General features: G+C 43.4%; 1 protein-coding gene across 3 annotated transcripts in view; it reads left to right on the plus strand.

Annotated features, from left to right (window-relative positions):
* Positions 1 to 13,814, plus strand: part of SYN3 (synapsin III) — a 424,224-nt gene that overhangs the window by 20,999 nt on the left and 389,411 nt on the right. For 2 of the 3 annotated variants that reach the window (XM_033116583.1, XM_033116584.1), the window contains exon 2: positions 10,699 to 11,159. In XM_033116583.1, coding sequence (XP_032972474.1) covers positions 10,849 to 11,159 — 311 coding nt within the window. In that variant the 5' untranslated portion in view covers positions 10,699 to 10,848. The remainder of the gene's footprint in view (positions 1 to 10,698; positions 11,160 to 13,814) is intronic. The other variant, XM_033116585.1, reaches the window with a different exon arrangement.

Consider the following 13,814-nt stretch of genomic DNA (forward strand, 5'->3'; position numbering starts at 1 on the left):
ATCTTTAGTTGCAGGGGGCGCAGCCCACCATCCCATGTGGGAATTGAACCGGCAACCTTGTTGTTGAGAGCTCACGCTCTAACCAACTGAGCCTTCCGGCCACCCCTCCTGAGGCTGAGCGGCAGTTTGTTGTCTTCAATCTAGTTGGGGAGGGAACAGCTCACTGGCCCATGTGGGAATCCAACCGGCAACCGTGTCGTTCAGAGCTTGTGCTCTAACCAACTGAGCCATCTGGCTGCCCCAGGTGTAGTATTTTGAGCTTGGAATTACACACAAGCCTGGGGTACCTTTGGACTCCAAGCAGAGAATGTGACTTGGGGAGGCCCCAGGAACCCACCTCTTGTGGTTTGTTTTGGAAAAGTGAATGAATCACAGGTCCTTTTAAACAGGGTCACAGAGTATATTGGTTAGCATTTTCTCAGGAAATCAAGAAAGATGCCATTCATTCATTCATTCATTCATTCATTCAGTTATTTCCTGAGGACCTACAAGGCGCTATGGGTATAGAGCTGAAATACAGACCCTACTCTGGGTGGTCTGAAATCTAAACCCATCATCACTGTGTCAGGAGCCACTCTGATAACAAACAACCACAAACTCTGGATGCCATAGACAGTAAACATCTGTTTTGGTCATGTGCCTTTAGCTTGGTAGGGAATTGACTAATCTTAGTGGGCTGATGTGGGCGGCTCTAAGATACAGCCGGAGCCTGGGTCTCCTCCATGTGTCTCTCCTCCTCATTGGATCCGCGGGCCCACCCACGGGACATGTCCCCACGGCCGTGGTGGCAGTGCAAGAGAGCAAGTAGAAGCACATGATGTTTCTTAAGTCCATGGCTCAGAACTGGTGCACTGTCAGGTCCACCCTTGTTCCATCAGCCAAAACTAGTCCCGTGGCTGGTGCAAAGTCACTGGGCAGGGCAGCCACTCAGCCTCTAGTAGAAGCAACTGCAAAGTCACCTGGCAAACTGTGTAGATCCCGGGAAGGGTGAAGAATCGTGGCTAGTAATTCAAACTACAAAGTTGCCCACCCCACCATAGGTGTATTTACTTATTTACAAATCACGAATGCTTTACTGATATATTGGGTCCATAAAATGAACATACAAATAAGAAGTTGAGGGGTGAGGTCAAAAAATGATATAGAAGTTCAAGCAATTCTTTCCCTCTACAGTCCAGGGTAGCAGCTTGGAAATCCCTGGGGGGTGCACTTCCCATCGTGGAGAGTCTGGTCTGGAGAAGTCTTTCTCAAAATGCGGCGCAAATGACTGCAGCAGGTCATTTGGATCATTTTGGAGAGCTTGTTAAATACAGATTCTGAGGATGGAGCCTGGGAATTTGGATTGTGAGAAAGCATCCCACGTGATATGGGTGCATATTAGAGTTTGTAAATCAACAGAGCAATCAGCCTATAATGGAAGGAAACCAAAGGGTGGTTTCTAAGAACCCGCCTTCCCCAGCCTGGAGTGTGCCGGGGGTGGTCAGGAAGGCTGTCCTGAATGAGTGATGCAGGAGATGAGTTCTGAAGGAAGGGGACACTTAACCACGCTGAGGAGAAGGCTGTGCCAGGCAGAGCTTGCTGCATTTTGAGAGTTGTCCTTAAGTGAGGTCTCGCCATGTTCAGGGAGCCCCATGTGTGGCGTATGTGATCAGAGCAGAGGATCAGGGAAGACGTCCTCAAGGGTGAATCAACAGATGAGTGTGATTTAGCCAGAGAAGGGACATGAGGGTGGTGTGGGGGCAGACGGGGCCTGCTCCAAGCTGTGGGTGACAGAGCTGGCGTTTCCAGCCTGAATGTGAAGGACGTTACCTTGGAGGCCATTGGCAACCACAGAAAAGTGTCTGCACAAAGTGATGTGATCCTGTCGAGTCTAAGGGCCTGAGAGGTGGGGAAGGAGTAAAGACAGAAGACCTGCCTGTGCGACACGGCACTGGGTACTCGTGGGAATGAGGGGGGCCTGGCAATGAGAGGAGGAGAGAGATGCGATGGAATTCTAGAGCCGTTTACGAGAGAGAATCCATGGAGCCCTGGGAACAAGAAGTAGGGCGGACTATGAGTGAAACGTTATCTTCAGGGCTGGAGCCTGACGCACATGATGTGAAGGGGTGAAGGAGGCAGGGAAGCTCCTTCAGGAGAAGATCATGCACGGAGGGGCTAGCGTTCTCGAGGATCACCAAGGGGGGCATCTCTCTGGCCCCCGCGTAGAAGGAAAATGCCTAGAAATAATATTGTGAAGTATACCCACAAGACCACATGGTCTATTTTACAGTAAGTTAACGTCAATACAATTCACCTTTATTTATTTTGAAGGGCCTTTCATGGACAGCAGTCACTGAGGGGGACTCACGATGACCGTATAGCTCCAGACCTCAGGTTATCAAGGGCCTCTGTTTCGATTTTTGACCCGATTTCCAGTTCTAGGAAGGTCTTGATCAATCCGAGCAAATCAGTGTGATTGATTGTCTGAGAACACCAAGCTTATAGCCCATTCCTACCTGGGGCTGCCTGGAAAGCTCGATAAATTCTGTTTGCAAATAAATCCAGTGGTTATTTTGCAGATTACACAGTTATAGTTGCTTTATAATTTTAGGTGAAGAGCTTTAATTTGCTTTCATTTGATCCTATTTTGGCGTTTCTCTATTTGCATATATTTTGGATTGGGGAAGGTGGTCTTGAATAGATGGAAGAATTTCACTTCTCTTGATCTCAAGGAGACTGTCTCGAAATTGCCAACAAGGGGAGTGAGTTGTTTGGTGCAGAAGGCTCACTCACCCACAAGTCCTGGCTCCGAAGTCCGAGTCCTCCGTGGTGGGGGACCCACGGGGTCCCACCTGTGGGAACGAGAGTGTTGTCACCCACAGGTGATCAAGGCCCATGTGAGTGGATCTGAACACATCAAAGACAGCACACACTTTCATATAACTGTGGCTGGAAAAGAACTCTGAGGATGAAAGGCCCAGCAGATAGATAGGTGTGGAGATGGAGCCGCTCTCTCGGCAGATGCGTGCTTGACCTTTTTTCAGGAAGTTAAGCATTGCTTTACCCTGCAACTTGAGTGGCACAGCCTCTGGGTTCTCAGGCTCACCCTACACTCCCACACTGCCTGTGCTCGTCAATATATTGAGGAAGCCCAGCCTCTGTTATCTCCATGAATTTTTAAATTTTCTGCTCGTGCAGAAAGGGTTTTAGCAGCTATTAATTGTCCAAACACTGGTTCCTAATGGGAGAGGAAAAAGGACATCTTTTAGCACTCATTGAGCGGAGATGGAGTGGGGGTGGTTATGTGTCTTGCTGTGTTTCCATGGGGGCAGAGCTCACTAAAAAATGATATCAGGTAATCCTTTGCGTTATTCCAATTTTGGTTCAGCTTCGGCTTCTGTGTCAGGCGTGTGATAGCTGCTTTCTTTGATAGAATCACACATTTTATCTTTGCAAACAAAAGGTGAGGATGGCTTAATTTTACTCCTGTTATTTTACACAAGTTCACGCAACAAATGTAAGTGCCTATAGGCTAGGCACTTTCCTGGGTGCTTAGGATACAGCAGGGAACAAATCAGACAGGGATCTCTGTTCTCGGAGGCTTACGTTTTACCAGAGGGAGCAGAGAATCAACAATGAGCAAAACAAGTGAGTCAGTTCTATAGTTTATAGAAGACAGTATGTATGAAAGATAGAACAAGTGCAATAGGGTAGGAGAGATTCCGAGGACCAGGCGGTTTAACACCGGGTGTCAGGAGAGGCCTCCCTGAGAAGGTGACATTTGAGCAAACATCTGAAGGAGATGGAGAGAGCCCTGCAGGGTTCCACAGAAAGAGCGTTCAGGTGAAGGCACAGCCAGTGCCAGGGTCGCCGCTGAGCAGGAAGTTCAGTCATTGCAATGCATCTTCTTCCTTTATTTTCTAAGAAATGTTCCAGGCCTTGAATATTCCTTATCTAATGTACCTTTGCAGGAGAGCCAGGCGTTCGCCCCAAAAACAGCATGTCGTCGACATTTGCAGAGCCCTTGAAAGACTGGAAGCCATTTCTGGGGGGCGGGGGGGGGCGGGGAGGGGTACAGAACTCTCCTGCATCCTGGTTATGATGGTGGCTACACGAATGTGTGAAAATTAAGAACTGTCCACCAAAAAAGTCTATCTTCCTCTATGTTAACTTAAAAAAATACATCTTTTGAAAAGCATTTTATTTTGGTCTGCCCAAAGACCTGTGAAGTAGGAAGGTGGGGATTAGTGTGTTCGCTTCGCATATCAAGAACCCGTGGCCTCGATGTTACTCAGCTGGAAGCGGCAGGGCTGGGTCTCAAAGTCAGATCCACGCAAAGCCCGTTCTCACCTAAATGCTGCGCTCCCTGCCACATTGCCTCCCACGCTCACGCTGACCACACGGTCAGGCCTTCTGGCACTGGGAAACAGTGTCTTTTTAGACACACTGTCTAAAAAGCAATCCGACTAATGAGAACAGCAGTGAGCGGACAGCTCAGCATGTGCCAGGCACTGTTCTAGATGCTCTCCTTAGATGACGTCACTTACTTTTCCCAAGAACCCTGTGAGATGTGCTATTATACTATCTCCATTTTACAGATGAGGAAACTCAGGCCCAGAGAGGTTAAGAAATTTACCTGAACCTACTGTGCTGGCAGTAGTGGCCGAACTGGGGTTAGAACACAGGCAGTCTGGTTTCAGGGGGCAGGAGCTTAAACGGACCTTCAGGCTTACGCACACTGACTAGCTGTGTCCAGCACCAGAGAGGGGACCACGGTTGTCCTTGTGCTGGGTTTGGTTGGTAGGGGTCTTGCACTTGAAGAATCCTTTTTTTTTTTTTTTCAGTAAAGCATTTTTTTTTTCTTTTTAGTTTAAGATTCACAAAAAAACGAGAGGAAGGTACATAGATTTCTCATATGCCCCCTGCCGCCTACACATTCATAGCCTCCCCGGTTATCAACACCCCCGACCAGAGTGAGATATTCGTTACAATTGATGAATCTCTATTGACACATCATACTCACCCAAAGTCCGTCATTTACATTATGGTTCACTCTTGGGGTTGCACATTATGTAGATTCGGACCAATGTATAATGACATGTACCCATCTCTAAGGTATCGTCCAGGGTTCTTTTCATGCCTTAAACGTCCTCCAGGCCCTACTTAGTCAGCCTCTCACCCCCACCCCCCTCAAAGTCTGGCAACCTCTGATCATTTTACAGTCGACCCTTGAACAACCCAAGTTTGAACTGTACGGTTCTTTTTCAATAAGTTCTGTATGTTGTGTTTTTTAAAAATGATTTTCCTAATAACATTTTCTTTTATCTAGCTTACTTTATTGTAATAATTCAGTATATAATACATATACCGTACAAAATATGTGTTAATCAACTCTTTATTTTGTCAGTAAGGCTTCCCGTCAACAGTTGGCTACTAGTACTTAGTTTTGGGGGTGTCAAAAGTTAGACACAGATTTTTGGCTGCATGAGGGTTTGGCATCCGTAACCCCTGCGTTATTCAAGGGCCAACTGTCTCTATAGTTTTGCCTTTTCAAGAATGTCATATAGTTGGAATGACACAATATGTAGCCTTTACACAATGGCTTTTTTCACTTCCTAATATGCACTTAAGTTTCCTCTATGAGTTTTCATGGCCTGATAGCTTGCTTCGCTTTAATAAATAGTATTCCTTGTCTGGAGGTACCAGTTTATCCATTCACCTACATCTTGGTTGTAGAAAGACATCTTGGTTGCTTCTAAGTTTTGGTGTCTATGAGTAAACATCCTGCAATAAACAGCTGTATGCAGGTTTTTAGTGTGGGCATAAGTTTTCAAGTCCTTTGGGTAAATACCAAGGAGTGTGATTGCTGGATTGTATGGTAAGAGTATGTTAAGTTTTATAAGAAACGACCGAACTGCCTTCCCAAGTGGCTGCACCATGTTTCAGTCTCACCAGCAATGAATGAGAGTTCCTGCTGCTCCACCTCCTCGCCAGCATTTGGTGGTGTCAGTGTTCCATAGTTTAGCCGTTCTAATAGGTGTGTAGTGGCATCTCAAGGTTGTTTTAATTTGCATTTCCTTGATGACACGTGACTGGAGCATCTTTTCATATGTTTATTTGCCATCGGTATATCTTCTGGGGTGATGTGTCTGTTAAGGTCTTTGGCTCATTTTTAAATTGAGTAGCATGTGAACCAAGACTACAGTAGGAATGATGAAGAGGAGAAGATGATATTAAAGGTGTTTGGGGAGACAGAACTGTCAGGGTCTGGTGACCGAGTGGCTGGAATGGGTGAGGGTTAAGGAGCAGAGTGTGAGACTCAGGTTTCTGGCTTAAATGAGTGGACTGATGATACTTCTGGAAGGAAGTGGGGGAGGGGGCCAGGTGCATAAATTCATCTGAGGATGAGCAAGGAAATGAATCTGGGGTGTCTATGAGATACCTGAGCAGAGATGTCCATTCTCCTCTCCAGGCTGATCAGTTGCTCATTTTTCCCCAAAGTAGCTGGTGCCACTGTGAGGCGGCTGTCATTCTCATGTACTTTTTCCCATTTTGATGCAATAGCTGTATATCTATGATTTGTACTTTACTGCGTCTTGTGTCTCTACCAACAAGTCTGAAAAGTCTCCAGCCATATTTTGTAACCCTTCCCAGTAAAGTGTTTCTTCCCACCAGAGCCTCTAAGAAGTAAGCTTGCAAAGGTGCTCTATAAAGTGTTTTTGTTTTATTTTTGTTGTCTGGTGTGGTCACTCCTTCCCTCTAGTGGTCATTGGTGGGACAGCATGGGGCTGAGTACTCTGCTGGCCTACTACACTCTGTCCCAGAAAGTCTTCCTGCCCCTTTTACTCCAAGAACCTCTCTCATCCCCACCTTGTCCCACTACCAGATTAAGGCTGGCTTTGAAGAGATATCCAGTGTCTAGTGGCACAAGAAGTGAGTGACGCACAGAACGGGAAGACACCTTGAAATCACATAATCCAACTTCCTTTTTCACACTTAAGGACCCAAATGATTATAACTGTCTCCTAACGTGTCTGGCTGCCTCCATATATACATCCTCTACAGTCTGATTTCTACATAGTAGGCAGACTAGATTATGTCTCTCTCTTATTTATAACCCTCCAGTGGCTTACTTTGACACTTGGATTCAAATCAAAATTATTTTCAGCATGGCCGTTCATGATGTGGCCCCTCCTTACTCCTCTAAACATTTTCTTATAAAAATCTCCTCCTTGTTTCCTGGTTGGGCTAGCCGTCCTTCTGTTCTTCAAATTGCCTAACTCTTTCCTACCTCAGGGCCTTTGCATATGTACTTTCCGTTCCCCTCATTTTTCATGTATCAGCTTAAAGGTCTACTCCTCAGAGAGGCCTTCCCGGCCCCTTTCCATGTTAATCCCTGTGACAGCACTTTGTGTATTCCTTACTAGCTGTTGCCCCAATCCATAAATATTTGTTCACTTGTTCATTATCTGCCCCCCTTTACCAGACTGTAAGCTCCCCTGGGGCCTGAAGTGGGAAGAGTTACAGGAAGAGCCTTTGATTAACAGTGGAGTTGGTCAAAAGAGAATGAGGTGCTTCTCCTAAAGGTAGGGAATTCCCACCCATGTAAGGCTGATCAGATTTCCTAAAGAAGGAGTTGTCAAATAATCTCTAAGATCCCTTCAACTTTAACATTTTGTTAACTTTTCTATCTCGCAGTTTAAAAATGAGAGCGGTTCAGTTCCAGTAATGACTCAATAGCTTGTGTTGTGCGAACCGTCTCATAGATGATCATCGTAAAGCTTGGATAAAATGTTTGAAAGAAACTATTTGAGGTTCCTGGATTAAAAGCAAAAAGTAGGTAGAATATGAGGGGATTTGACCCTTGGAAGAAGGGAACCACTAAGTGAGATCCATATTTGGGTGGCTCTTCCTTGAAAACACTCCTCCCCGCCCAGTCCAGGTGGCATAGAGCAGCTAGACCCACAACAGAAAGCTGTAGTTTTATTGGTTTGACAATTCAGCGGACAGAGTACAGGCTAACAGAGTAGTTGGAGAATGAGGAAAGCTAAAGAGATGCCCCAGTTTCACGTTCCCAGTAAGATCAAGTGAGGTCTCTTGTTAAAACTGGATTGCCGTTCAACCTCTCTTTCAGCCCATTTCTGCTTTTCGTACTTGTCCACAGTTGTTCACCACGATAATACTCTCCAGTAAACTTCCTGCTTGCAAATCACCATGGCAGAGTCAGCTTCCTGGCTTGGGAACCTGACTTTACAACAATCTAATTGATATTTATAGAACATTACACCTGACTACTGCAAAATACACATTTGTTTCAAGTGCTCATGGAACAATCATCAAGATAGAGCATATTGAGCCATAAAATTAATCTCAATGAATGTCAAAGATGTCAAAGGATGAAAATCTTATAGACTGTTCATTAATCAAAATGAATCGTATCAAAGCAATAACAATAAAATATCTGAAAGAGCCCTGGAAGTTAAAAATTAAATATGTGATTAAATAACACATGGGTGAAAAGAGAATCACAAAGAAAGAATAATTTGATTTGAACAATAATGAAAATACAACATGTCAAATTTCTGAGATGCAGCAGGAACAGTGCATAGAGGGAAATGCATTACTTTAAATATTTATATTAGAAAAGAAGAAAGATTTAAAATTAATGATCCACGTTTTTATCTTCAGCATCTAGAAAAAAGAACAAATTAAATACTTAAATCCAAAGTAAGAAGAGAAGAAGAAATAAAGAGCAGATATAAGTGAAATATAACCAGCTTACTGTTTAAAATGGACCAAAGACTTAAACAGACACTGTGCAAAAGAAGGTATATCAATGGCCAGTAAACCCATGAAAGTCACTCAGTCTCATTCGGTATCAGAGATAAGAGAGAATAAATTAAAAACACAACAAGATACTATTTTACACCCATCAGAATGGCTAAGATTAAAGACTGACAACAGCCAAGTGTTGTAAGGATGTGGAACAACTGAACTCTCCAATGAATGTGCCAAATGGTGCAACGACTGGGAAACTCTTTGACCTTTTCTTATAAAGTTAAACACATGCCTACCCTATGACCCCAAAATTACCTTCTAGGTATGTATTTTCCCAAAGAAAAGCCTCTCTCTCTCTCATTCCCTGTACACAAAAAGACTTAAATAAAAAAATTCACATAACAATTCTATTTACATTACCCCCAAACTGGAAACATTTCAAATGTCCATCAACAAGACAATGCAATAACAACTTGTGGTTTATTCATCTAGTGGAAAATTGCTCAGTGATAAAAAGCAGAATGTCTTTTGATACATACAGCATAGCTGAGTCTCAAAACCATTAGGTTGAGGGAAAGAAGCCATTCACAAAAGAAGCATATATGTGATTACATTTGTATGAAGTTCAAGAATAGGTAAAATTAAATATATGATAATAGACATCAGTGTTTGCCTATGGGGGTGAGTGGATTGACCAGAAAGGGGTGCAGGAGAACTTTCTGAGAGGGATTTAATAAGTCTTATACCAGTGGATACATTTATCAGAACAAAGAATTGTACACTTGAGAATCGTGCATCTCACTCTAACTAAATTTTACTTCAATAAAAATATAAAATAAACTTAGCAAAAAAATATAAGGGGTCTAATTGCCTGGTTTAAATAATCATTTTTCTCAATAGGACATTTTAATTTGAAATGAAAAATTTTTTTTTCTAAACTTATTTTGTTCTGTTCAGAAAAGCAGTACATAAGTTTCTTAGTCTGGTAGGGCTGCCATAACAAAATGCGATGGACTGAGTGGCTTAAACAACAGAAATTGATTTCTCACAGTTCTGGAGGCTGGAAGTCCAAGTTCAGGGTGCCAGCATGGCCAGTCTCTGGTGAGAGCTATCTTCCTGGTTTGCAGAGACAGCTGCCTGCTCTCTGTGTCCTCACATGCTGGAAGGAGAGCAAGCTCTCCAGTGTCTCTTCTTACATGGACACTAATCCCATCAGGAGGGCCCCACCCTCATGACCTTGTCTAACCCCAATTACCTCCCAAAGACCTCACCTCCAAATACCAGCACATTGGTGGTTAGGGCTTCAACATATGAATTTGGGGGAGTACACAATTCAGGCCATAGCGTATATTTTCTAGAAAATCTGGAATTATAGGTAAGGGAAAAGAAAAAGGAGAAAAAAACCGTGTAATCGCATTACCCAAATATAATCACTGTTAACATTCTGATGTATTTTCTTTCCAGAGTTTTGTTATTTCAAATTTTATGTGCTGGGAGTCATTCTGGACCTATAATTTTGTATCATGATCTTTTTATTTACGACACGAACTTTTTGTTGTTGTTTCTAAAATCCCATTTTAAGTACGCTTTTTTAAATAGCCACAAAATGTGTCACTGTGATTGTGCTATAATTGATTCGTTATCCCGTGATTGAACGTTGAGATCCTTTCTAGTATTTTGCTAGTGCAAATAATGCAGTGGTAAATACACTGTGCAGGGGGCTCTCTCTGTCACTCAGATTCCTTCCTCGGGATAGAATTCCAGAAAATGGAAATTGTAGGTTAAAAGCGTTTGCTCTAATTACATGTTGCCAGATTCCTTTTCAAAGGGATGTACCCACTTCATGTTGCCCCCAGCATTGGAGCGGAAGGTGCCACATCTGTTTGCTCTCCAGGGGCGGAGGCTGTTTCCTCTAACATGTGTGTTGGTTTATTTCCACAGGTAAACAAAGACAGCTGAAGCAGACTCGTGCAGGATTCCCCTGGCTCTTCTGGTCCAAGACCCTAGCACGCCCTCTCCCTGGCAGCGTGTGGTCGAGGCCTCACCTAGACCAGTCTGAGGAGGAACAAGCCATCTCATCCGTCTACAGCCATGGATTTCCTCCGGCGGCGGCTCTCTGACAGCAGCTTCGTGGCCAACCTGCCTAATGGCTACATGACGGACCTGCAGCGCCCAGACAGCTCCACCAGCTCCCCTGCTTCCCCGGCCATGGAGCGGAGGCACCCCCAGCCCCTGGCAGCCTCCTTCTCCTCTCCAGGATCCAGCCTTTTTAGCTCCTTCTCCAGTGCCATGAAGCAGACCTCGCAGGCCCCCTCGGGGCTGATGGAGCCTCTGGGTCCCTCCACACCTGTCGTTCAAAAGCCCAGGATCCTGTTGGTGATCGATGATGCCCACACAGACTGGTAAGCAGGAACTGCAGGTCCTCACATCTGGGGGCAAGAGAAGGAAGGGGGCTTATCTCAGTCTTGTGGGGGAGGGAGTGGCAGAGCTCAGTAGTGCAGAGACTGGCTGGAGGGGAGGAAAGGAACATTTGCCACATGGTTACTGCGTGCCAGGTGCATGGTGCCTAATTTGTGCCACACTCTCTTCCCGGGCTTTACATGTACAGGTCCACAGCCCGTCACCTGCAAATCGAAAATGCAAAAAGCACTGAAAACTAGAAAGTATTTTATAATCCATTTGACTGCCAAGCCTGATCTGAAGGAAAGTGAGACTGTAATAGTTTTCATTATACCACTCACTGTGCTTGTTCCAGTGACTTGCTGCAAACATCTTAATATGTCTGATATGGGCTACTGCCCAGAGCCCACGGGAAGCATTATATAATATGTGATATGTGATATATGATATGTAATATATGGTATATGCACCATCTTATCTTTCTAAAAACAGAAAACTTTTTTAAAATAATTTTTTAGTTTTTAATTACAGTTGATATATAATAATACGTTAGTTTTAGGTGTACTGCATAGTGATTACTTATTTATATAACTTACAGGGTGATCACCCTGATAAATTTAGTACCCATCAGACAGCATACATAGTTATTATAATATTATTCATTATATTCCTTATGCTGTACTTTACATCCCCATGACTGTATTTTGTAACTACCCATTTGTACTTCTTAATCCCTTCCTTTTTCACCCTTCCTCCTATCCCCACCCCCGCTATCTGACAACCCTCAAAATGTTCTCTGTATCTGTGAGTTTGTTTTTGTTTTGATTGTTTATTTTGTTCTTCAGGTTCCACATATAAGTGAAATCATATGGCATTTGTCTTTGTCTGTCTTACTTACTCCACTTGGCACAATACCCTCTAGGTCCATCCACGTTGTTGCGGATGGCAGGATTTCATTCTTTTCTATGGCTGAGTAATATTCCACTGTATGTCTGTACCACCTCGTCTTTATCCATTCATTTATTGATGGACAACCGGGCTGCCTCCACATCTTGGCCATTGTAAACAGTGCTGCAGTGAACATATGGATGCACGTGTCCCTTCATAGAAGTATTTTGGGTTTCTTCAGATAAATACCCAGAAGTGGGATTACTGGGTCCTTCTTTGTCTCTTGTTACAGTCTTAGTTTTAAAGTCTATTTTGTCTGGTCTAAGTATTACTACACCAAGCTTTTTGTTGTTATTGTTGTTTCCATTTTCACAAAATAGTTTTTTCCATCCCTTTACTTTCAGTCTACGTGTGTCTTTTGATCTGAAGTGAGGCTCTTGTAAGCAACATATGTAAGGGTCTTGTTAACTTATGCATTCAACCACCCTATGTCTTTTGATTGGACTATTTAATCCATTTACATTTAAAATAATTGTTGATAGATATGTAGTTATTCCCATTTTATTAGTCATATTTTTTATCTTTCTCCTCTTCCTCCCCTTCCTCCTCCTCCTCCTTCTTCTTCTTCCTTCTTCCTCTTCCTCTTCTTCTTCTTCTTCTTCCCCTCTAACGTTTCTTGTAATACTGGTTTGGTGGTGAAGAACTCCTTTAGCTTTTTCTTGTGTGGGAAGCTCTTTTATCTGTCCTTCGATTCTAAATAATGGCTTTGCTGGGTAATCTTGGTTGTAGGTCCTTGCTTTTCATCACTTTGAATATTTTGTGCCAGTCCCTTCTGGCCTGCAAAGTTTCTGCTGAGAAATCAGCTGACAGTCTTATGGGAGCTCCCTTGTAGGTAACTAACTGCTTTTCTCTGCTGCTTTTAAAATTCTCTCTTTGTCTTTAACCTTTGGCATTTTAATTATAATGTGTCTTGGTGTGGGCCTATTTGGGTTCATCTTGTTTGGAATCCGTTGCACTTCCTGGGCTTGTATGTCTATTTTCTTTGCCAGGTTAGGGAAGTTTTCCATCATTATTTCTTCAAATAGGTTTTCAATTCCTTGCTCTCTCTCTCTTCTTCTTTGGGTACCCCAATGATGCAAATGTTAGTACACTTGATATTTCCCAGAGGCCCCTTAAACTTTCCTCATTCTTTTGTATTCTTTTTTCTTTTTGCTGTTCTGACTGTGTTCTGCTACCTTATCTTCCAAATCGCTAATTTGATCGTCTCCATCTCATCTACTGTTGATTCCCTCTAATGTATTCTTCATTTCAGTTTTTGTAGTCTCCATTTCTGACTGGTTCTTCCTTATATTTTCACTCTCCATTTTAATATTTCCTGTCTCTTTCATGAAGTTTTCATTGAGATCATTAAGCATCCTTATGACCAGTGTTTTGAACTTTGCGTCTGATAGGTCGCTTGTCTGCATTTTATTTAGTTTTTCTTTTTCTGGAGCTTTGTTTTGTTCTTTCATTTGGGACATGTTTCTTTGTCTCCCAATTTTGGCTGCCTCCCTGTTTTCCCATGCTAGGTAGGGCTGCTATGTTTTCCCATGTTAGTAGAGTGGCCTTATATAGTGGGTATTTATGGGGCCCTGTGATGCTGTCTCCCTCGTCACCTGAGCCAAGTGCTCCAGGTGTGTCCCTTGTGTGGGTTTTGTATGCCCTCCTGTTGTAGGTGAGCCTTGGTTGCTCTTTGCATGTCAATGAGAAGGACTGACCCTCAGACCTAT

This window comes from Rhinolophus ferrumequinum, chromosome 10 (genome assembly GCF_004115265.2).
Source record: "Rhinolophus ferrumequinum isolate MPI-CBG mRhiFer1 chromosome 10, mRhiFer1_v1.p, whole genome shotgun sequence".
In the NCBI taxonomy this organism is placed as follows: Eukaryota; Metazoa; Chordata; class Mammalia; order Chiroptera; family Rhinolophidae; genus Rhinolophus; species Rhinolophus ferrumequinum.